Source organism: Podarcis liolepis (assembly GCF_965112155.1).
Source record: "Podarcis liolepis genome assembly, chromosome: 10".
NCBI lineage: Eukaryota > Metazoa > Chordata > Lepidosauria > Squamata > Lacertidae > Podarcis > Podarcis liolepis.
In genome coordinates, this window is record NC_139562.1 from 34,133,448 (window position 1) to 34,156,975 (window position 23,528).

The 23,528-nt window shown below is 40.2% G+C and overlaps 1 protein-coding gene across 1 annotated transcript; it reads left to right on the forward strand.

The window, feature by feature from the left end:
* Positions 1 to 443: 443 nt before the first annotated feature.
* Positions 444 to 23,444, forward strand: LOC310687469 (sodium-coupled monocarboxylate transporter 1-like). Its single transcript, XM_083462538.1, has 15 exons — positions 444 to 1,588; positions 3,341 to 3,406; positions 5,906 to 5,957; positions 7,236 to 7,303; positions 8,504 to 8,658; positions 10,372 to 10,512; positions 12,398 to 12,527; positions 13,310 to 13,398; positions 14,140 to 14,252; positions 15,466 to 15,533; positions 16,464 to 16,550; positions 17,365 to 17,549; positions 18,153 to 18,256; positions 19,366 to 19,451; positions 22,316 to 23,444. The coding sequence occupies exons 1-15, from the start codon at positions 1,238 to 1,240 to the stop codon at positions 22,445 to 22,447; spliced, it is 1,827 nt and encodes a 608-aa protein (XP_083318664.1). The 5' UTR covers positions 444 to 1,237; the 3' UTR covers positions 22,448 to 23,444.
* Positions 23,445 to 23,528: the final 84 nt, after the last annotated feature.

A 23,528-nucleotide genomic window follows, 5' to 3' on the forward strand; every position in this document is an offset into this window, starting at 1 on the left:
TTAGCTACGACTTCTTCCAGTGCATAAAGCGGGCAGTGGAGGTGTTGGGATACATATTAGCTGCTTTGCATAAAAGAATGAGTAAGCGTGCACTAAAAGCAGATATGCCACCCATGTGTCAGTCAGGTGAGACAAGCAAGTTTCATTCACAAGGGTTCATCACGGCCACAGCTAGGCTGGCACACCCAGTCTTTGTGTCGTTGGGACTCAGTATCTCATGCCTTCCCATTGTGCAACTATTTCAAGAGCGGACCTTCAGCCTCTGCTGGAATTACGGTAAGCCCTTGATTATGGGAACTGAGGCGTTTTGATTTGAATAACGAAGGGAGGCTCCCCTCTGAATTCAGGTCAATTACTTCCTTTAAGGCGAATCCACTCTTCCTCGGGGCGGGGCTCTCCGTCCTCCAGTTGCAGGAGGCAGGGCTCTCGCCACTTTTGCTGCTCTGTCGCCCAAGCCTACCTGGGTCTTGTCTCGTGCGCTCTCCCTCTCGCGCTGCCTCGGGCCGAGTCGCTAGTGGTGCTGAAACGAGGAATCCCCTCGCCTGTGGCTCCGTCTCAAGGCTGAGAGACGGGAGCTGTCCCTCGCCGCTGAACTTCCTGTGCAAGGCAGGCGACGAGACCGGAGACGAGGCAAGCTTTGCTGCGGCGCTGGGCGAGTAAAGAGAGACGGGCATTCCGTTCACCGGCTGCGCTGAGAGAAGCAGCAGCAGCAGCGCTGGACGGCGCCTCTCGCTCCAGGAGGCTCCTCTGAGAGGAGCGAAGACGCAGAGGCGCGTGAGGGAAGAAGAAGAAGGGAATTACTAGAAAGGAGAAAGAGGGCGGAAGGGAAGGTGCGGGGTAGGAATAAAAGAAGGGAGGAGGGTAATGAAAAAGTGGAGCGGATAAGAAAAGCCGGAGGTCTTCGTGGGCAACCGGGAAGCTCCGGTGGGCGCTTGCGGGTGCGGAGAAGCAGCAGGAGCGCTTCCCGCGCCAAAAGGGCACGTGCTGAGAGCGAGCGAGCGAGCGAACTGCGGGGGCGCCTGGGGAAGAGGAAGCGCGCGCGGGGAGCCGGCCTGCCCAGCATCTCCCGCGCTGAGGGAGAGAGAGAGTTGCGCCGAAGAGTTGCACCAGGCAGCAGGCGGCCGCCTCCCTCCCAGCGAGCTTCGCCGAAGAGAAGCGCCGTCCTTCCTGAAGGCACCAGCCCTCCTTCTCCGTGGGCGCTTTCCTCCTGTTTGTCAGCGCCGGCATTCCGGGTGTCATGAGCGGCTGCCAAGCCGTCGGGGGCTTCGGCACGTGGGACTACGTGGTCTTCGGGGCCATGCTGCTCATCTCGGCGGCCATCGGCGTGTACTACGCCTTCGCGGGCGGCGGGCAGAAGAGCTCGCAGGAGTTCCTGATGGGGGGCCGCAGCATGTCGGCCTTGCCGGTGGCGCTGTCGCTGACGGCCAGCTTCATGTCAGCCGTGACGGTGCTGGGCACCCCGTCGGAGGTGTACCGCTTCGGGGCCAGGTTCAGCGTCTTCGCCATCACCTACGCGCTGGTGGTCATCCTGAGCGCCGAGGTCTTCGTGCCCGTCTTCTACCGCCTGGGCATCACCAGCACCTACGAGGTAGGAGGAGGGGACTCCCGCGAACTTTCTCTGGCGCAGTTGGTGAACCTCCCGAGGTTGCTTTCAGGGTTAAGAGAGTTCCTTCGCAGTCAGGACCTCCGATTCTGCTCTTTGGATCATCCATTATATTTTAATATCGTATTTACAACCTGCACGCACAAACAAATCAAGGCAGCATGCAACAAATGCAAATAAAATCAGCAAAGGGCATCCAGGAAAACATCAATAAATTCTAACTGGTTAAAAATAGTAAATTTACATTTCGTTTCTGCATTGTAGTACACACACACACACACACACACACACACTTACACAATGGGGACAGGGCACAACAAACACATAAGGACTTTCCATCTTGTAGCCCCACTTTTCAGCCTTCTGTTTGGGAAACGTTAACTTTAAAGAGTCTTCTGAAATCTTCATGTAGAAAGCCAAAGGAAAAATCAATGAAAATCCCAAAACAATATTTGTAGATCTGTTTACCCGGTTCTTGTGGTAAACTAGTGAAATCCAAGTGCCTGGTTTATGAATTAGGCTGCACATGTAGGTACATGTTTGTGCAAACATTTGCCAACGTACAAATCTTACTGCAGTCAACTAAAGACAACCAACCCATGCCCTGCCACCACCACCACCACCACTCTCAAACCTCTCTCACTCAGGTGATAGGAGTTAGGAGCAAAAACCACTGTAAAACAGTGCACCCATCTCTGAGACCATTTCCAATTTTAGGTGATGATTTCTTGGCCCCATAGCAGCTTGATCATTTTTGCTATAGGGCTCATTTTTGTCCTCTGGCCTATATGAAGACATTTGGAGAAGTCATTATGAGATTTGGAGTGAATAGTCATCAGTATGCTGATGGTACACAATTCTGTTTCTCTGTAACATCTGAGTCAGGAGAAGGTGTGCAGATTCTGGATCAGTGCCTGGATGCAATGGTGGGCCGGATGAGAGACAATAAGCTGAAGTTGAATCCATCGTGGTCTCCTTGGGCCACGTCTCCTTGTCTGGGAATTGGAGAGGTGAAAGATTGCACCCTTAAGGAGCAGTTTTGTGGTCTGGGGAAACAACAAGCAGCACACTTGCTCCTTAAGAGAGAGAGAGTGGAACCTCACCAGAACAGGTAACTTAACTTATCTTCTAGACATGAGAACCACCCACTCAAGGAGCCTCTGTTGAGCACAGTTTATTTGCCTTCATCTAGTCCACTACTGCATTCAAATGCCAATCCAGAGCTTTCACAGCCTCTCCCAATTGAGCAGGTGTGGGGAACTTTTACCCCTCCAGCTGTTGCTGAACTATAACTCCCATCATCCCTGGCCATTAGTCATACTATCTGTCCAGAGTCATCCCTGCTCATGCTTACCGGTAGATTTTTTTTAATTTTTATTTTGTAAAAAAAGGAATGATTTAAGTAGGACTTTCATACCTGAGATTCTTTGCCAACCAGCTTTTACTGATGTCTTTCACATTTTTTATTTGGTTTTACTGTGTATTTTAGGCTGTATGCTGCCTTGTGATATTTTATATGAAAATGTAGTATATAAATATTTAAATAAATAAATATATAGTTGCCGCAGCAGGCAAAAGAAAATAAGGAAAATTGACTACGATCTGAGCAATCAAATAAATGGAAAATCAACTCCTTTCTCCTCCAGTTTAATATAATCTTCTTCAATGTGAAATGAACTGTTCCTTCACAACTACATAAAAATTGTTCATTACCGTTTTATGTATTTACTTTTACAGTATTTAGAACTTCGATTTAATAAATACCTCCGCCTGTGTGGGACAATTCTCTTCATTATACTTACGGTAAGCACATTGATTTAGAAACCTCAGATATTAAGAAATGTACAAATCAAACTAATTGGGTGGTATTCAATTAAGTTTTACTTGGAGGAGTAGACCCACTGAAATCACTGTTACTACTACTGCTTCTTAAATTTATTATCTGCCCTTCACCAGTGAGTCCCAGGGCACGTTACTACAACAACAATGTAAAATTCATACATTAAAAACCAATAAAACAAATTACAGCCATAGGAATAGGATGGGTCCTGAAAACAGGCATCTCAAGTATCAAAGGCCAGGCTAAAAAGATAGAAAGAGATGCACCTTCAGCATTCAGTGAAAGCCAAATAGTGAACGTTACAAACATACCTCTATGGGGAAGAAGTTCCACAACTTAACCTAGTCATATTCATTAATTTCAGTAGGTTTACTCTGAGTAAAACTTGTTTGAATGCCATCCATTGTTATTTAGCCTAGTGTACATGAATCATGTTTTATCTACCGCAAATAGTAGCGTAATATAAGCTTGACATTAGAAGCTTCAGTTGTGAGATTGTGAACAAGCTTCAATATAGTTATTTATATTAACTACAATGAGGTAGGAACATATAGGGGTAATCCTTGCCCCGCTGAAATCACTGAGAGTGTTGTAACTCATTACAAGACATAAATACTTAAGGAACTGTCAAAGGAACTCTGAACTGAACATGTGCCCCAGTGGCACAATGGGTCAGTGCATCTGGCTGTTAACCAGAAGGTTGGTGGTTCAAACCCACCCAGGGGCAGGGGCATAGGGTGCCATCTCTGAGGGGGGTGACAAAAAGGCACACCGTGGGGGGCTCGCCCTTCTGCCCTGGAGGATTGCGCCGCTGCAGCCGCATGCAGAGGATTGCCCCGCCCCCTGGTGCACGGCATGGCCTCCGTTCCGGGTGCCCATGCAGCCAGGTCCGCCACTGTCCAAGGGTAGCTGTGGGCAGGATTCCTGCATTGCAGGAGGTTGGAATAGATGACCCTCAGGGTCCCTTCCAACTCTACAATTCTATGCTACAGTGTGAAGTATTCTTATTTTATTTATACAGTCGTACCTTGGTTTTCAAACAGCCTAGTTCTCAAACATTTTGATTCCCGAACAATCGAAAGCTGCAAGTGACTGTTCCAGTTTTCGAACATTCTTTTGGAAGCTGAATGTCCCGCGGGGTTTCCACAGCTTCTGAATGGAATCAGAAGCCACACTTTGGTTTTTGAATGTTTTGGAAATCGAACGGACTTCCGGAACGGATTCCATTCGACTTCCAAGGTACGACTGTATATCGTGCACAAGGTGCCTCAGTCTGCAGACCTGGCACTTCTGCAAATGTCACATAATATTTGTTCTGCTCCTGTAAGGAATTGATAATTTGCAGTGGCAGCACCTATACTTTGAAACTCCTTGCCCATTGATATTAGGCAGGTACTTTTGTTGCACCGTGGAACCTTGGTTCTTGAATGCCTTGGTATTCAAACATTTCGGCTCCCAAATGCCGAAAACCCAGAAGTAAGTTTTCTGGTTTTCGAACATTTTTCCGAAATCGGATGTCTGATGCAGCTGTCGGCTATTGTTTCCAGGGCACCAGCCCCAATCAGGATGTTTTCAAAAGTTTTGGAAGTCGAAGGGACTTCCAGAACAGATTATGTTTGAGAAGTAAGGTACCACTGTACTCTGTTCAGCACTTGCTAAAAACATTTTTGTTTAAGTTAGTCTACTCAGGCATGTAAATTTTAATTTGTAATATTATAATAAATTTTAATATATTACATTGTATTATATTTTAAAACTGCTGGTTTTATTCCAGTATTAAAACGTTCTGGTTAACTTGTTTTTAGCACCTGACTTTTTTTTGGTAATTTTAATGTATGTTTTATGTAAATTGTCTAGAGGTTTTGATGATTAAGTGGTATAGGAATGCTATTAAATAAGCAAACATGGAATAGCATTGGTGATAGAACAGAAACCTGTGGGACATTCACAGCATGAATGCCATGGGGTTGAATGGGAATCTGCTATCTTATAGTGATCCTGTAGAGAGGAATGGAACTACTATGGAACCCCTCTGTTACAGCACCTGCAACCCTCAGTCTCCTAGTCATCCAGTTTCCCAAACTTCTAAGTTTGTTAACCTCCTGAAGAGCTTATTTAGCTGTCATCAACCGAACCCAAATTCTTATTAATGTACATTGAAACAAAGTAAAAAAATAACAATATCTAATCAACATTTACTAATCGCCCATCACTGTTATTAGGAATAATAGAATGTAAACTACAACAAAGTAAAACAAGCCTAGCTCTGAAGCTTAAAAGTTCCGAAGTCTTTTAAATACTTCTTGAAGCTTTTATCACTTTAGAGAAAGGAAAGTGGAGTATTTGAGAGTGTTAAAAATTGTTTAAAAAGTGAAACTGCTCCTGTATGAAGGTTTTGTTTTTAGCAATAAAATGGGATGATCTTTAAAATGTTTTGTTTGTGTCTGTATCCTCTGTTCCAGATATTATACACTGGAATTGTAATTTATGCCCCAGCCTTGGCTTTAAATCAAGGTAAGATGAATAAATGAATTTATGGTAACAGAGCTTATTCTTTAATATCTGTTATCAATTATTGTATAAAGCAAGACCTATTATGAAGCCTTTGTATATTTCTGCTGACTTCAGCAAAGATTTGTCCATCTAAAATTCCAGCATCAGAACAGCAGCTATGCTTTGAGAAGTAACTTCTGGCTAACTTCTGCTTTCATTACCATACAACATAATGTTGTAAATATTCTAGGCTTAATGGACCCTAAATATTGTGGAATAATGGTTTCATGTGGATTTTAAAGGGGGAAATGCATAAACTATGTAGTATAGTTATTTCTTGAAAAATATACATGGATGGTTAATTCAACTTTTTATATTTCTTGATTTATTCACTGCATTTCTAGACTAGATCCAGCAAGAAGGGCAGTTGTCATATTCAAACAATAAAATCAATAAAATAATAATAATTAAACCAATAAATATAAGCCAAACAGTTAAAACTATATCTATGAAACTATTTATCAAGTATATCTTTGCAGCAAGGGTTCACAACTCAAATCACCAAGGCAGCCATTTTTTATGTTCAATTTCATTACATGTATAACCTGTCTTCCATGATGGAACTCAAGGACAACCACACAGTATTCTCAGAAAGTCTCCCATCCAGTCAATCACCAGTCTATGACCTTCTTAGTTTCAGAAAGATTTATATATCATGCATCTTTAGACCAGCCTTCCCTAGCTTGGTGCTTTCAAGATGTTTCGGATGGCAACTTCTATGGCAGCATGGCAGCTTTGGGACATGCTTTGGGACCATGGTTCTGGCCCCTACACAGGGAGTCTTGGTAGGCTATAAATCAGGATGATTATCAAACATCTGGCAAGCCATAAAGTGCACCCTTACAGGTCAAATTAGAATTGCCTTGGTGGAGCAGAGCAAAGTCCATCCACCCTATAATTTTGTTTCCAGCAACAGCAAGTCAACTACCTCTGGCAGCTAATGAGCTGAGCATGATATTGGTGTCATTTAATTGTTGTTTATTGAGAGGATCAGATATCGTTGCCTCTGTGTGCAGGTTCTATTTAGTTAACATAGTCAATAGCATCTGTTGTGCAGAGTTTGTTTTATGGGCATAATTCCAAATAAGCCTGTATGGAAGAAATGATCAAAGGCCAAATTGTAATTAATCACCACTAAGAATTATGTCCAGTGCTTTTTGTATCTACTGTTCAAACACCAAAATAAACATCTACCATAAAAAACCCTCATTCCTTTACACTTTATATTTTCTTTTCTAGTTACAGGATTTGACCTGTGGGGTGCAGTGGTTGCAACAGGAGTAGTCTGCACCTTCTATTGCACACTGGTATGTTTAAAATTCATTTTATTATTGCATATGAATATTTTAAAAATTGAATGCAAGTTTTCATAACATTATTTGCACCCCATAAAATTATTTTATTTAACACTGTGAAGGTCTTGCACCGGTGCCTGGAAGCAGGGATGGGCTGAACGCTGACAAGACAGAGGTGCTATGAGTGGGCAGTTCTCATATCTGAGTATTAGGTGGACAACCTTTTTCAGGAGGGGTTGCTCTCCTCCTGAAGGAAGAGGTTCGTAGTCTGGTAGTACTCCTGGATTCCAACCTGCCACTGGAATCCCAGGTGGCTTCAGTGGGCAGGAGTGCTTATGCCCAGTTTAAGCTAGTTCGCTCAGTAGTCCATTCTGTAGTGACTTCCCATCCAGACTACTGCAATGTGCTTTACAAGGGGCTGGCCTTGGAGACAGTTTCAAAGCCAAATGCAGAAGGATTGGTGAGTGGTGGAGCCCTATGGGATCATGTGTCATGGGTCCTGAAAGTGCTGCACTGGCTGCTCATGAGCTGTTAGGACCAATTTAAAGTTTTAGTACCAGACCCAAAGTCTTGAATGGCTGGAACACAAGTACCTAAAAGAGTGTCACACAAGGCCTTACAAGTGGTAGGGGAGGCTCTGTTGGTAGTGCTGCCTCTGGGTGCAGCAAAGCTGGTGATGCTGTGTTGTCTCCACAGCAGTGGAATGGCTTGGTTAGAGAAGTGCATTGAAGTTGTTAGGTCCTTCAGAACATTAATTCTCCGGGGGTGGGATTCCCTTCTCTTCTCTTCTGATACATTCTTTTGACAAATAAGTAATCTGGGTTGTACAGTGGTGCCCCGCAAGACGAATGCCTTGCAAGACAAAAAACTCACAAGACGAAAGGGTTTTGCGGTTTTTGAGCTGCTTCGCAAGACGAATTTCCCTATGGGCTTGCTTCGCAAGACAAAAACGTCTTGCGTTTTTTGCAAGTTTGTTTCCTTTTTCTTAACACCGTTAATACAGTTGCGACTTGACTTCGAGGAGCAACTCAGAGAACGCGGTGTGGTAGCCTTTTTTGAGGTTTTTGGTGATTTTTGAAGCTTTTCCAAAACTTTTCCGACACCGTGCTTCGCAAGACGAAAAATTCGCTAGATGAAAAAACTCGTGGAACAAATTAATTTTGTCTTGCGAGGCACCACTGTATATTAATCTATCTGTTTTTCTCCACATAGGGTGGTCTAAAAGCAGTAGTTTGGACGGATGTTTTTCAAGTTGGAATCATGGTAGCAGGTTTTACATCTGTGATTATACGTGCTGTGGTTGTTCAACATGGCATTGAACCAATTCTAAATGATTCCTACCATGGAGGAAGATTAAATTTCTGGGAGTAAGTTTTCTATTTGTTTCAGCTACAGTATTACACCAGAATTTTGCAACTAAACCTTAAATATATTATTTAACTTATGCACCATTGTAATAAGTGTCATTTATTCAAGGTATATAGGGTAAGGTTATTTGTTATCTTATAAAGCATTCATGAATAAAAAAAGTAGAGTTTTTTGTGCAACATAAACAATATAGATAGTTATTCACTTTGCAGAAAGGGATCATTTCTGCATTTCTAAGGCGCTTTAAGGTTTGTTTGAGAACTGCTATAATTTTGTATTACCCTTAACAATGAATGTGCTTGTGCCAAAATCTTAGATTGAAAAAAATGTTTTAAAAAATCTACATTGAGTCAGGGAAACTCTTGAATAGGCCACACTGGATGCAGTGTGGCAGACTAGCATTATCACTATCTAGCCAACACTACTAACTAAGCCTGTACATTTCTGGTGATGAGCAGGGAACTGTAGCTGATAAAGCATCAGCCTTGACATTTCATCCAAACACAGATGGAAGAGAGACTTATTTGAATGACTGAGCATAGGGTTGACTTCATTTCTGAGCTCACTCTGTGGTAGCAGAGCAATCCTCCTCCTGCACCACCACCATTGCATCAGTGTAGTGTCAGTTGATTTACTTCTTCCAAGTAATTTGAGGTCTAGAATAGGTGACTTCTCAGTGACTCATTGCGACAGACACTTTATATACATTATCTTGTATCCTCTACATCTTGGACTCCATGTTGATTCCAGAGCAGTTTTCACTTCAGCTGCAGCAGTCTTAAGATGTATGTTCCTTGCAGCTGTGCTTCGAACCCTTGCCCACCCTGGCTACATCTAGCTGGCCACAGGCCTGGTAAGGTGCCTATTGATTACTCCACAAGTACCTCCTGAGTTCCTCCCAGGTAGCCCTTCCCCAAGCTTATGAGAGTGGCTGAGGTAGGCAGTGGCAGGAAAAAGTGACAGTGAGAGGGAGCACTACAGCCATGTGGCATTTCTCCTTCCAGCACCAGGTCGCTGAAAGACGGGGTGGGGAGTGTGCTGGTCCAGGAGGGATCATTGCTCCTGTGACTGGCAAGTTTGCCAAGGAAGCCCAAGGTGGCACTTGGGGGATGCCATCTCACTTTAACATCTCCCACACAAACTCATCAGGTATGGGTGTGATCTTGCCTGGGTCAACATTCCCTGCCACCTTCAGTGACCTAGTGCTGAAAGGAGAATCACTGGACTGGACTGAATGCATAGATTGAAAATGGGATGCCCTGCCACCAGTCTAGGGTTGCCATATTTCAAAAAGTGAAAGTCCGGACACAAAGGTTGTTGAGCTTTTTTACAAAATCTAAAAAAAGAAGAAGACATTTTCCAGCTATTAAGGAAAATTAGCAAACATGACATTGCCGACACAGTTTGCCATATGTCTGGACTTTCCTAAACATTTTCCTGATTTCTGCCCAGACACTGCTTCTGATGTATGACAACCCTACACTAGTCCAAAGCCACCATGATACAACCAATGCTCTTATTCATAAGGAACTATTGCATCTTGAATTATGTATTTCAAATAATGTGTGTGTGTTTTCTTATTAGTTGAGTTTAATATTTAACCATTGTTATTTTTTCAATTTGTTTGAGAACTTGTAGATAAATTGAATGTGAACATGGAAAGAATCTAAAGACCATTTTTTCACAGTTCTGTTTCCCTCCCTTTAATTTAGTTTTAACCCTGATCCTTTGCAAAGGCATACATTCTGGACAATTATTGTAGGTGGGACTTTCACCTGGCTTGGAATATATGGAATCAACCAGTCTCAAGTTCAGCGATACATTGCCTGCAAAACCCTATTCCAAGCAAAGCTGTAAGTTTGTTATTTCGACCCACTGGCAGATTCTGTTCTTTGCAAAACGTTTCAATTTTAAATTGCATTCTTGATATTATGGGTTTAAAAAATCTAGTCATAAAAGATATAAATGACCTGTTTTTTGTTTTGTGAACCTTGTCAAAAGCAAATACACATGAACAATTAGATTAGGGTAAATTATAGCAGTTTGTAGCTTTGTGTCTTTTTAAAAATTGTAAATGGTATAAATACTTGTGCATTTACAAATACAGCCATGCAGTAATGAATCTTGGTTTATTATATGGACAACTCCATCCTAATTATTACATCAAAGGTTACTTACCATTGCATCCCCGACAACAACAATAATAATTATCACCAATTACCATCTGATTTCCTTAGGGCTGTATCCTATAGTATTGCTAATGGTAAGGCTTCCATCTATCTGTTGAACAGGGAGGGAGCAGTTTTCAGCAATTTCCACCTGCCCCACAGCTCCTGTAATCTGTTTTGGAAGGTACCTCTAGATCATATTTAGGGAGGGGTGTCAAGGCCAAGGGGGGTTGGAATTCCCAAAAATTGATTTCCTGTTTTCTGCTGACAAAAGCATTACCATTGGAAATATAATTATATAAAGCTGTAAATACTTTACTAAAGTTCTAAATACACACATTTACTTTAATTTTTTGAAAGGAATTTTGTAACAAGTACCAGATTTGCAACCTGTTTCTGTACAAATTTAAGATAGAACTACATTTCTTTTATAATGTTGATTATACTAACATGTGAAAAAATGGGTGTATAGACACCAAAAAAGAACGATTCTTTTGCCTTTCAATATTGCCTTGCTATTGAAGAATGTCACAAGAAGGTAATTGCAATAAGACCAGGCCAAGTCAATTTCACCTTTTAATTTGTTTAGGTAGGACCAGGGTCAGTCAATGCTGGATCATGACTAGTGCCATGGTAACAGTAAGGGAAAAGTTGCTTTTGTTGCTTCACAGAAATGACGTTCTTCACATACTTGCTTAGAATAACACTTCTAGAGAAAAGCTGTCAGGACTTCCCGTATCTTAAAATACCATAAGCAAAGCCTGCCGACTGTACTCAGACCAGAACGCTAGCAATTTATACTAGAGTTTGATTAAAAACAGTTGCTGGTTGCTGGAAACTACAGGAAGGGATGCAATGCCACTAAAAGATGTTCAGTCTCCATAGAAAGTGCTCCTGGCTGATCTTAGAAATAGAAATGAACAAAGAACAATAAAGCCATTCAGTGTATTGGACCCAAGCTGTCTAGCGATTGTAGTTACTGTGAAAACGTGTAGGCTTGAAAATGTGTAGGCAGTATGTGGTGTCTGCTCAGCAATTAGAGCAAGGCATGAATTGGATTTTCAGAGGCGAGGCTCAGTAAATAGAGGCTTTGGTTTAAATGTACTCTTGAATGAATGGAAGGCACTTACATTCCCAGTCCCCACCCATTTCCTTTTGCACCATGTCCCAGGGGTCTCTTGATCTTCATGAGTAGCTACTGGGGGGCGGGCGCACTGGGAGTTGGTATGGGAAAGAAGAGGCAGGAGAGGCCTGTTCTTAGTAACAAAGCCAATATCGCTATGAACATGCAGCGATATCAGAGCAGCAATGGCAAGCGGGAGCTCCTCCAACGACATGTGACAGCTTGTTTTAGCGACATGTACACAAACACACACATGATTGAATGTTTTCCATTGCCTTTTTAGCTAAATAAACCAGTAAGTACATTGTAACCTAACTAAGGTTCTATTTTCTTTGGCTGCCAAAGAGGAAGCGAGTTCAGGTACAGTGCAGCACACAATTACACAATACTATAACTGTGATTTACCAGGTACTTCCCAAGATTAAAAATGTTGTTATTTCCTCATAGATCTCTTTATATAAACCTCTTGGGACTATGGGCAATTCTTGCATGTGCAGTGTTGTCTGGATTAGCAATGTACTCCATTTATAAGGATTGTGACCCCTGGACAGCAAAATGTGTTTCAGCACCAGACCAGGTTTCGTATTTAACTTTCTAATACATATAGAAATATAGAATATTATTATACATACATAAGAAGAGCAAAAGAAAGTACTGTATTAGCATTTTAGTTTTTGGTTTGGCACTGAGGTGTGATGTTGAGTACATGGGCTTACTAGGTGAAGTCACAAGACCACTCATTGGAAAGAAGGGCAGGGCCAGCCAAATACATTTTGCTGCCTGAAGCAAAGAAAAAAAAAATATTTGCCCCGTTCCCCCTGCTCCAAGTAAACAAACTGATTGGATTGGCAGGTAAATCTTACTACAACAATAGCAATGGGATAGTGTCCTTCAGCACACCTGAAAGGAGCAGGTTGGTTTTGTTATTTGGCACACATAGTTCTGATTTCCGACAGAAAGGAATGGCCAAGAGGCTCAGGAGAAATAGGTAGCTGGTGGCGGCTGCTGCTGCTGCTGCTTCTCCCTACCATTTGCTGCCTTAGGCAATTGCCTCTGGCTAATGGTAGGGCCAGCCCTGAATAAAGAATGCCATTAAATATTTGGAGCCAGTGTCCTCAAAAGATCTTGCATAATTCAATACATGAATGAATGCTATTCTAGGTTCCAATTCCAATTTTGTACCTAACTTCTTGTGCTGGGGAAAAAAAGATTTAAATGTATATGTATTTAAGCTTAGAGAAATGATAAAGAATGAAGAAAGTGAAAGTTACAAAAATGAGGGGAAGACAACAAAATTGAAATGATTCTATAACAAAATTGAAATGATTTTATAATTTTTATGTATATTGCTTTTTTCAGCTCATGCCATATTTGGTGTTGGATATTCTACGCGATTTTCCAGGTGTGCCAGGACTTTTTGTGGCTAGTGCCTATAGCGGAACATTAAGGTAAATCAATCCTGAATCCATTGGAGTAAGGGGGAAATGTTCTTAATGAATTCAGATGACTACAGTAACCTTTATAAATTTAATCAGTGGATTAATCAATATAGGCTTCAGTCTTCTACCCACTTCCCTGAGAATAAGGGAATCCTTCTGGGAGAGATATATCGGCTGCAATCCTGTATACTCACATTTGGAAGTAAGCCCCACCTAACATAGCTGGATTTTCTCTAAGTAAATAAATACATATAAATACAGGCAGTGCTTTTTTCTGGGAGTGCTCAAGGGTACACAGTACCGTCACCTTCCCCAAATGTTAACAGTATGGCACTTACTTACTGCAATGGTGAGTACTGGCACCTTTTCTTCTTTTTCTTTCTAAAAGCACTTAATATTGGGTTAATTGATGGGAGCCTATTTCAGTTGGAGAGAGCTTATTTTACTCAGTGTGGATGTGAGCACCGAGAGTATATTACTGCTGATCTGTTACTGTTAATAAGGCAAAAGGTGATGATATAGGATTTGCAGAGAAATAAAGCTGTTTTATCTGCTTAAAAATTGCCTTACTGAGATTCCACTGAAACTTACGATACCACTCAGAAACAAAGGTTTGTAGTTATAGCCTCTCCTGATATCACTTGTAGATCACATTCACTGCTTCATTATTCTGCTAGTTCCTAATGTACTAGTAAAACACTATTCTGAGCAGGTACAAAATTAAAATGTACTATATTTCATCTTCCTTAGTACAGTGTCCTCTAGCATCAATGCTTTAGCTGCTGTGACTGTAGAAGACCTCATTAAACCTTACCTCAGATCACCCACTGAAAAGAAATTATCTTGGATTTCTATGGGGATGAGTAAGTCTTTATCTTTTCAAGCTTCAGGAGCCAAGTCTTTATTTTCTTCTCAGATATTATGGCGTTTATAGTTTCCATTAATGTTGATAAAGTTAACATTATATTACTCTAACACGTTTTTATAGATAACTTTTAAATATAATTAAAGAAATTTATTTAAATGAACTATTAGAATAATCAAGGTTGTTTTATTATTGACTGTCTTATAGAATTATCTTGCTTCTTGCTATTAAGCAGGTACACAAGCCTATTCATATCACCTATTAAATACAGTACAGTCGGCTGTACAATCAGAAAACTAAGCAAGCAGGGCTTGCAAGCAGATATTCAATGGTGAAATTCAGTGTCAGGGTAATTTACAGTACAACACTATCCATATTTACTCAGAATAGTGACAGACTTTAGGGTTTCAAATTTCAGTGGTGCCTTGTGCAATGCCAAAATTTGGTGCACCCCCACCTTCTGTTCTCAGTCATTGTTGCAGCACCCCCTATGGCATCCTCTTGGCTCAGTGCCCCCCTCTGCTCAGAAGTAAGTGCCATTTTGCTCAATGGTGCATCTGTCAGTGCCATCTTAGAGGCCTTAGGCACTGGCGGAGGAAGAGGAGTGGGCACAGTGGCTCTTATAGATGAATGTGTGGCTAGCACAAACTACTAGTTTGCCTCACTGCAGGATTAGTGCATGGCTGTCACTCCCTGACTGCAAATTATAACTGTGTGGATGGTGGATAGTGAATCATGAAAATATCAAGCATTTATAAACCATTTGAGGACAGTGAACTCATCTATAGACAGCAATCTCCTTAGAGGATTACATGAGGAATGTAAATGATTCATGTTGTGAACTTAACTAGTAATACTCTAATTTACTTTGTAAGGACTAGTATTTCAACACTTAATTTCCAGTGGTATCGCTTTGTAGGTTTTGAAATGTTTTTATGTGATTTTTTCCCAAAGCAAACAAGAACATGATCTTTTGTGGATTGTGATTATTCCTAGATATAATCCTAGCTGTTTTGTTATCAACCGTTGATTTGCTATCAAGAGTCAGTGAAACAAAACCCACAGGGCAAAACCTGTAGCGAGCGTTCTATAAATCTTGTGCAACACTTCTATAGTTTTTAATGGGTGCAAACTAAATTCACGGTTCATGGATTGTAGGTGCAGAATTCTATAGGTGCCATTTGACATTTCTGTATGTATCACTCATTTAGGTCTATTATATGGTGGAGTGTGTATTGCGATGGCTGCCTTGGCATCTCTTCTAGGAGGTTTGTTACAGGTAGGCGATTAATAATTCCTCAGTTCACATTAATTGACTGGAAGAACAGGACAAACCAATGGATTAAGTTTTATTCTTTATACTCCAAACTGCTTACTTTGGCAAAAGGCTTAAATTAGATCAAGTAATATAAGAAAACGGAGGACTTCAGCTAACTTGTTTTAAGATTGCAAACTTATATTCAGTCTAGAGCACGCTACTTTTCATTTGATACTGGTGGGCCAATGTATCAAAATCCATGAATGCTATAAAAAGCGGATACTGAAATCAGTGGGACATTACGATAAAAGGCCAAACTATAACAGTAGTAGATTGGCTTTTAAAAGCCCCTTTTGAATCTCCTATTATATTCAAATGGATTTAGAAAAATTAGCCCATAGTTATTATGATTAAGCTAATTTATTACAAAAGAATGCACATAACCAGCCGAACAGATTTGTATAAAAATGGGTATTTTTTGCAATGTTTTGGAACAGTAAGTTTAATGATAATGTTCAAGCTTATGTTACTTTCAATCTACTGTAACACTCTTGAGTATGTTTTCATCTTCAGTTTATTTCATTCATTCATTCATTCATTCACTTTTTTAAAAAAGGTAAACAAAAACCTTCAGGAGGGCTTGATAGAAAGAGGCAAAGGGACACTTGGCAAGAACCCTTTCCCTACGTGTCATTTCTCTGCTCTAAATCACACGTCCCTTAAATGGCTTTTGGCACCAATGGTGGCTAAGGAAAGTTAAGCATCACCTGTCACTTCCGATTCTCTGTTTAATGCTTAACCTGTTACTATCACCTGCGTACGTCAGCAGTAGTATTTATTCAGGATGTCTAGAAAGTGATTACAAGGAAGCTAAACATTGGTTTTCATTTTCTTAATGTTCAGCAGCACTGTTTTTGAGGACTGATATTTCTAGTTTTACTCTTTCCTCAGGCAGCTCTCAGTATATTTGGCATGGTTGGTGGACCTCTTCTGGGACTGTTTTCTTTGGGCATCCTTTGTCCTTTTGCCAATCCTGTGGTAAGTGTCCTTCCTGTATTTTATTTATGACAGAAGAGCAGCCTGTTTGTATGTTTGCTTGTATAGATGAATATATGTATTTATTTTCTATGCAACCTTTTGGATCCCAAAAGGTCCCTATGGTGAAATGCAAAATGAATTTAAATTGTAAACACACACACATGAGCAAGCAATCAAGCAAGACAGAACAAAGAGAACACATAAGCTTGACAAATGTCAGGCTAACAATATCAGCATTTAGCCTGAAAAACCTGTATCACATATGAAGGATTGCCTTGGCCCAGTATACCTGAAGGAGCGTCTCCACCCCCATCGTTCTGCCCGGATGCTGAGGTCCAGCGCCGAGGGCCTTCTGGCGGTTCCCTTGCTGTGAGAAGCAAAGCTACAGGGAACCAGGCAGAGGGCCTTCTCAGTAGTGGCGGCCGCCCTGTGGAACGCCCTCCCATCAGATGTCAAAGCGATAAACAACTACCTGACATTTAGAAGACATCGGAGGGCAGCCCTGTTCAGGGAAGTTTTTAATGTGTGACATTTTAATGTATTTTTAATCTTTGTTGGAAGCCGCCCAGAGTGGTTGAGGAGACCCAGCCAGATGGGTGGGTACAAATAATAAATTATTATTATTATTATTTGTCTTAAGTGTCCACAGCCCTAAATGTGTGACTAACAGAATGTGTAGTTTAACCCTAAGTGGATTTCTTTCCTGTGTTTTGAAATAACAATGGAGCATGGGGGATAATGCGGGTTGCTTTTATTTCCCTCATCTTTCCCTTTTCTTTAAAGTTTGAATAAGATTGATCTTTCTGTTTTATAGGGTGCATTTGTAGGTCTCATGGGAGGATTCGCAGCTTCCCTTTGGGTTGGAATTGGAGCTCAGATATACCCTCCACTTCCCAGTACTGCCATGCCATTAAATCTTTCAACGGTAGGCTGTAACATAAGCACCCTAGGCACAGAAAACTACTGGAATGGCTCCTTAGAAACTCAAGCTAATGAGAGGTAAATAGTAGATCTGTCAAATGTTATTTGTTGCTGTCAAATGTTACTGTTCTTTGCCCAATAGCGTCTGATCAAAATGCAATCACATTAGAAGTTTTTTTTCTGTTTGCATTGTTGGGAGGCGAATAAGGACTTTGTTTTGCAAATCACACACACAGAAAATGCTGAGCTTTTGTTTTCATATGTTACTACTGCATTTATCTCATATATGTATGGTAAACCTTAAGAGCGCTTATCATCATCATCAATAATTAAAAAGAGTAAGATAATTAAAAACAGTTAAAAACGCAAATACAACAAATACATTTAAAACAAGACTAAAACCCTAACAAGTAGACACGCATAGTAAAGACCCGTTTATCCAGCTGGATAAAGCAGGTTGGATCAAAAATGTATTCAATTGCTAGGTTTTGACTGAAGTCTTTCTCTGGATGTTCAGTTTTGATTACTGGATATTATTGATGTTTAATTTGTATTATTTATCACTGTTTGAAAACCTCATAACAACAATATTTAAATTAAATAAGGAACATGTATCAGTTTCCATTTTCAGATTTACATTGTAGAAAAATAACAATATATCTATCTGTTTCCCCCCTACAGACCTGCCATTGCAGATTATTGGTATTCCTTATCTTATCTGTACTTTAGCACAATTGGAACCCTGGTCACAGTTGCTGTGGGAATAGTTGTCAGCCTTTCGACAGGTATGTTAATTGGTTGTGATTTTATTGAAGTAAAGATTATTTTCTAAAAGAAACTGAACTCTCACATCTCTATATAAACAGCTCCTTCAGTTAGCTAAAAAGAAGGCCTTCTACCAAGTGGACTGACAAAGGCAGAATGCCTCATCACTCTTTTGTCCGCTTGCTGAGTTTCCATTGTGGCACAGAAGGATATTTCATTTATCTGCAGGTAGCATAGCAACCAAGCAGGCTGGCAGATGACAGACTTTTCTGATTCAGCTAGGGATGGAAGCAGGCCTCATTTTTCCATTTGCTCTGTATTTGTCACATTCAACACTGTTTCTGTTGCTCTGCAGTTCATCTTTCACCCAAAACTGCATTATTTGTTTCATTGATACGGTGAAATTGGGTAAATTATGTAATTTACATAATTACTTAAGTTACATTGTCATTTCATTATTCCACTTCATTAATTTCAGTGCAAAGGAAGAGCAATTCAAACAGAGGAAAAATATGCAATTACAAGTCTTTTGTGGACTAAAAGAAACAACAGCAGCAAATAGTGATAATCTTTGATGGATTTATTTATTTTCTGCATAAGCGAACATTGGCAATTTCCACTCCAGTTTGTTTTCATCAGAATTCTCTGACAATCCTTGTTTCAACTAGCCATTACTCTTGATTTGGTTCTTGCCTAATCTGTTACGTTGCTGTTTTTTGTTACCTGTTAGTGTTTATAACTTTTAAAGTTACTGTTTTATTCATGTAAATCACATTGGATGTCCCTGTTTTAAACAGAAAGCCAAGGTATATATATATTTCAAGAATAAATTAATTTTATTTATAATTTATTAATTTTATTTCTATCCTAGATTTCCTCCAGGGAGCTCAAGGCAGCATATATGGTTCTCCTCCACATAAACATTATTTGTAATAATCTCTGTGCTTTGGATGGGCCTCTTTATCCTGGCTGAGATTTTCAGGACCACTCTATTTTTGTGATTCTATCTTTTGAAAATTATTTTTAATGTTGCATTTTAAATTGCTGTAACCTGCACTGGGATCTTAGGGTGAAGTATGGGTAATAAAGTAATAATAATAATAACAACTACTAATTGGATGTTTTTCAGGAGGATTACGGCAGACTGTGGATCGGAAATTCATGCTCACCAAAGAGGACTTTTTGTCTAATTTCTCATTTTTGAAACCTAAACAAGTAAGTTTAGTTTTCTATTTCATTCTTCTTGTGCAGTAAAAGATCCATGTCTATTAGGATCTACATTTTATCCTAGTAAGTGGGCAGGGATATTTGGAGATTTTCTTCATGGTGTATCATTGTTCCCAGATGGTAGCCATCATGAATGAATGAACTTCACTAAAAGCATATGGTGGGAAGGGGAATGGAATGGAATGGAACAGAATGAAGTAACCATGGCTGGTTACCTAGCTCGAACCCAGAACCAAGAGGACTTAACATTGCAACATTTTACTAAAGTTCCCACTGACAGTCTTATATAGATCAGCAAATATACTGTGCCATGAATGTTCATAAGCAGGTGTTTTCTGTATCAGATACATGATGTAATTTGGATATTTCATCATTATATGTATTGATTTTCATGTGATATCTTTATTTGCATGCAGAGTAATACAAAGGTGGGAGAGGGGGATGACCAAAAGCAAACAAACTACCCTTTCCTGTGCCCAGCTGCACTCCCTGCGACTGAGTGGAAAGTGTGCATATTTAGAAATATAGGGAGCTGTCTTATGCCAAGTCTGAGGCTGGTTCATCTAGCTCAGAATTGTTTCTCAGCCATATCTGAAGGCAACAAAGATTCAACTTGGGACATTTTGCATGCTAAGCATGTGCACTACCATTATCAATGCCAGACCATCCATGGGGCAAGCAGAAAATCCACAAGCAGAATCCACTGGGGCAGTTGATTCCAGATTTTGATCTTTCTTCCCCCCTTGCTCTTGATGTAGATCTTCCCTCATTTCTTCTCCCCTCATGGGTAGAAGACTGCCATTTTGGGGTCTGCCTCAGATGTCAGGGGAGCCCTGACTTGAAGCTGCATTTCCCCCTCCTATTGCTTCTATTCATTAATGGGAAGGAAATAAACTGCCTCAGTTTGTCCCCCACTGTCAAGGGAATGGAAGGGCATTGGACCTTATAGATCCACAGTGCCCTGGCATGACCCCAAGATGACCTCTTTTTGTACTGGCTACAGACTTTTTCCACAGCCATATGGAGGAGTCCTGAAAAATCAGATCCAAGATAATATTTTCCTGCCATCAGAGAGGGAGACTTGATGCCCTCCCAGGAAATATTCTTTGTGAAACCTGGGAAGACCTTGAAGTGTGGAGTTCATGTCTTACTGTGTTTATATTTGTAAAAATATTCCTGTGTTAGCTGTAACCATGTAGTGAGCAAGTTGTCAGCAGCACAGTGAACCAAACAGTACTGCTAGACATCTGGAGAAGCAGAAGGCCATTTTTGCTTTGTCATGTGTCCATGAAGTGAACACCTGTACACAGTACAGTGGTGCCTCGCAAGACGAAAAGAATCCGTTCTGTGATTCTCTTCATCTAGCGGTTTTTTCGTCTTGCGAAGCAAGCCCATTGAAGGATTAGCGGATTAGCAGTATTAGCGGCTTTTAGCGGCTTATCTGCTGATCGGATCAGCTGATAAGCGGCTTAGCGGCTTAGAAAAAGGGGGGGAAGGGGAAAAAACCAGCAGGAACTCGCAAGACATTGTCGTCTTGCGAAGCAAGCCCATAGGAAATTCGTTTTGCGAAGCACCTCCAAAACGGAAAACTCTTTCGTCTAGCGAGTTTTCCGTCTTGCGAGGCATTCGTCTTGCGGGGCACCACTGTATATCATTAGACAGTAGCAATGCAGGAAATAGTCATGTGGCCCACTACAAAAACATATAAGGAAGAAATGCAAAGGATGAGCTTCTTTATGGTCATAATTTTCCTGTGTAGATGAAAATAAATCAAAACAAAAAACCACCAAAATGCGTATGTCATATAGAAGATTATATAAGGAGTTTATTGCCATGATTATACAGAATTTGGAAGAGATATCAAACCACATTCAAGAAATTTATACCCTATCTAGTGAGTTTGTCAAAAGTTTAGTTGGTAAAAATATTGAAGATTCTTCAAATAAATTTATTTACTGTAATCATAAACAGGTGTTGCATGGGGCTCTAGTGTTTTTCCATCAAAGACACTGATCAGGCTCAAACCATTGTTAGTTTTAACAATGGTGCAGGCAACATGAGATGCTCCTAGACCAATCCATGAGTCTAAATACAGTATGTATATTATTAAAGAAACAGCTGTGGCAGTGTGGTACAGAAATATCCTTCTTATGAGAATATTCTTGCTTTAGTGTAAAATGGTATATCAGAATTACATAAGGAACCAAAGCTGCTAAAGAATTATCTGTAACATAACCCCTTGGGAAGATAGAACCTGTCAAACAAGTTTTGCTAACAGTAGATTTGTGCAATGCTTTTTGTTGCAAATAAATCTACTAGGGCTTCCTTGTCTAATCCACCAACAGAATTAAAACAGAGAAATAGCTCTCTCTAGCGGTCATATATCTTAAAGCTCATGCAAAGATTCTATTATTATGTCATCTTTTCTCACAACTGTTGGCCTGAACAATAGAAGTAATTTCTTTTTATGCCAGGTGAAAATAGTGTCCGGGTGGAATTTAGGAAAATAGGTTGTTTGCTTAAAAAACGCTCAGCTTTTGTGTCCTGAATTTAACTTCTAGAAATAGGGCAACCCTATTTTATGTTATTTGTACCAGTGTTTCTAAAGCAATGGGAAGGGTGGCTTCACAGAAACTTTCATCCATAATGGGTGACGACAAAGATCCTTCTATTTTCTCAGGATTTAAAATGTATTGTTATTTCAACGTAGTGTAATTTATTATATTTTATTTTGGTTGCTGCATTTTATTATGTTTTTGTAAAACACCCTGGAAGCATAGGAAGGACATAAATCATTATATATTTATAACAAAAGCTTTATTCCTCAAAGTAAAATACTATTTTTTCCCCAGGATGAGAAAATCAAAGTTTTAAACTGGAAACCATTCCCTGTGACAGATGAAGGAACTGACAATCCAGCTTTCAATCATATTGAAATGGATTTCACAGATAGTAAAGAAAAAGTCAACGGTGCTCATATATGAAAATCATCTTGGACTCTTCGTTGAAGTTGGCAGCTACTTGACATTTATGCTTATGAATGGAGAATAAAATTTAACTAATCACCTCCCCCCAATAGTCATTACTACTGTGAGACATTTTATTTGGCCACCCTATCCAGGACTTCGGACAAATCCTACCTGAACTTCACACCATCTTGAAGGAAGTAATATATTGGACAATATGTAACTGAAAAAAGTGGAAGTACTAAGAAGCAAATTTTGGAAATTAAAATGTAACTCAATATGCAATGAGAACTGACTTGTGGATATAGCTGACCATTTCACTTATCTACTTCAGGTTTCAGTCTTGTGCACACTTACTTGGGAGTAAGCTTCAATAACCGAGTGTTATGGTAGCATCTTCCGCAATGTGCTACACCCCAGATTTTGTTGTCTTTTGTATGCTCTTCCCTCCTTTTCTCTTTTGCATCCTATTCCATTCACTCTGCTGTCTTGGTAAACTACTTCTTCCCTCTTTGCCTTGTACATTCAACCTTTCTGCCATAATCCACACAATTTGATATTCTCCAGTTGTCCCCCCTGCTCAGGTGAAAACTGCCCCAATTCCTCTTATCAGTGCTGCCATTACATATTTTGCTGTTACAACATTAGCATTCAATGCTTCTAAAAAGAAGTCTAATTCTACTTCTTCATCTTAAGAAAATAAGCCTTATTCATTAAAATCCCTTTTTATAACCTTCATTCTGTTTGTCCTCCTCCTCATTGCCTGACCTCACAATAAGATCTACTGTTCCCAAATCTTATTTATATTTATATATTCCTTGTCTTCAACATTAATAATTGTATTTTATATTTTACTCTGTGTAATTTTGGCTACACTTTATGTCAAATATGATGTGCTTCTCATTCAAAGTGAATATTTGAGCTTCATTTGAAACTCCACAGGATGCTGAATATTTTGCCCTTCAGTTGTGGTTAGATTTTGTAAAATTTAATAAAAGATCTTCATTGTCTCTGTTTACATGGACTTTTTCCTCAGCCGCATGCTCCTCTACAATACAAATAGATTGTTCAGGTTTAAGAGGGGAGCAATCCCTTTCCC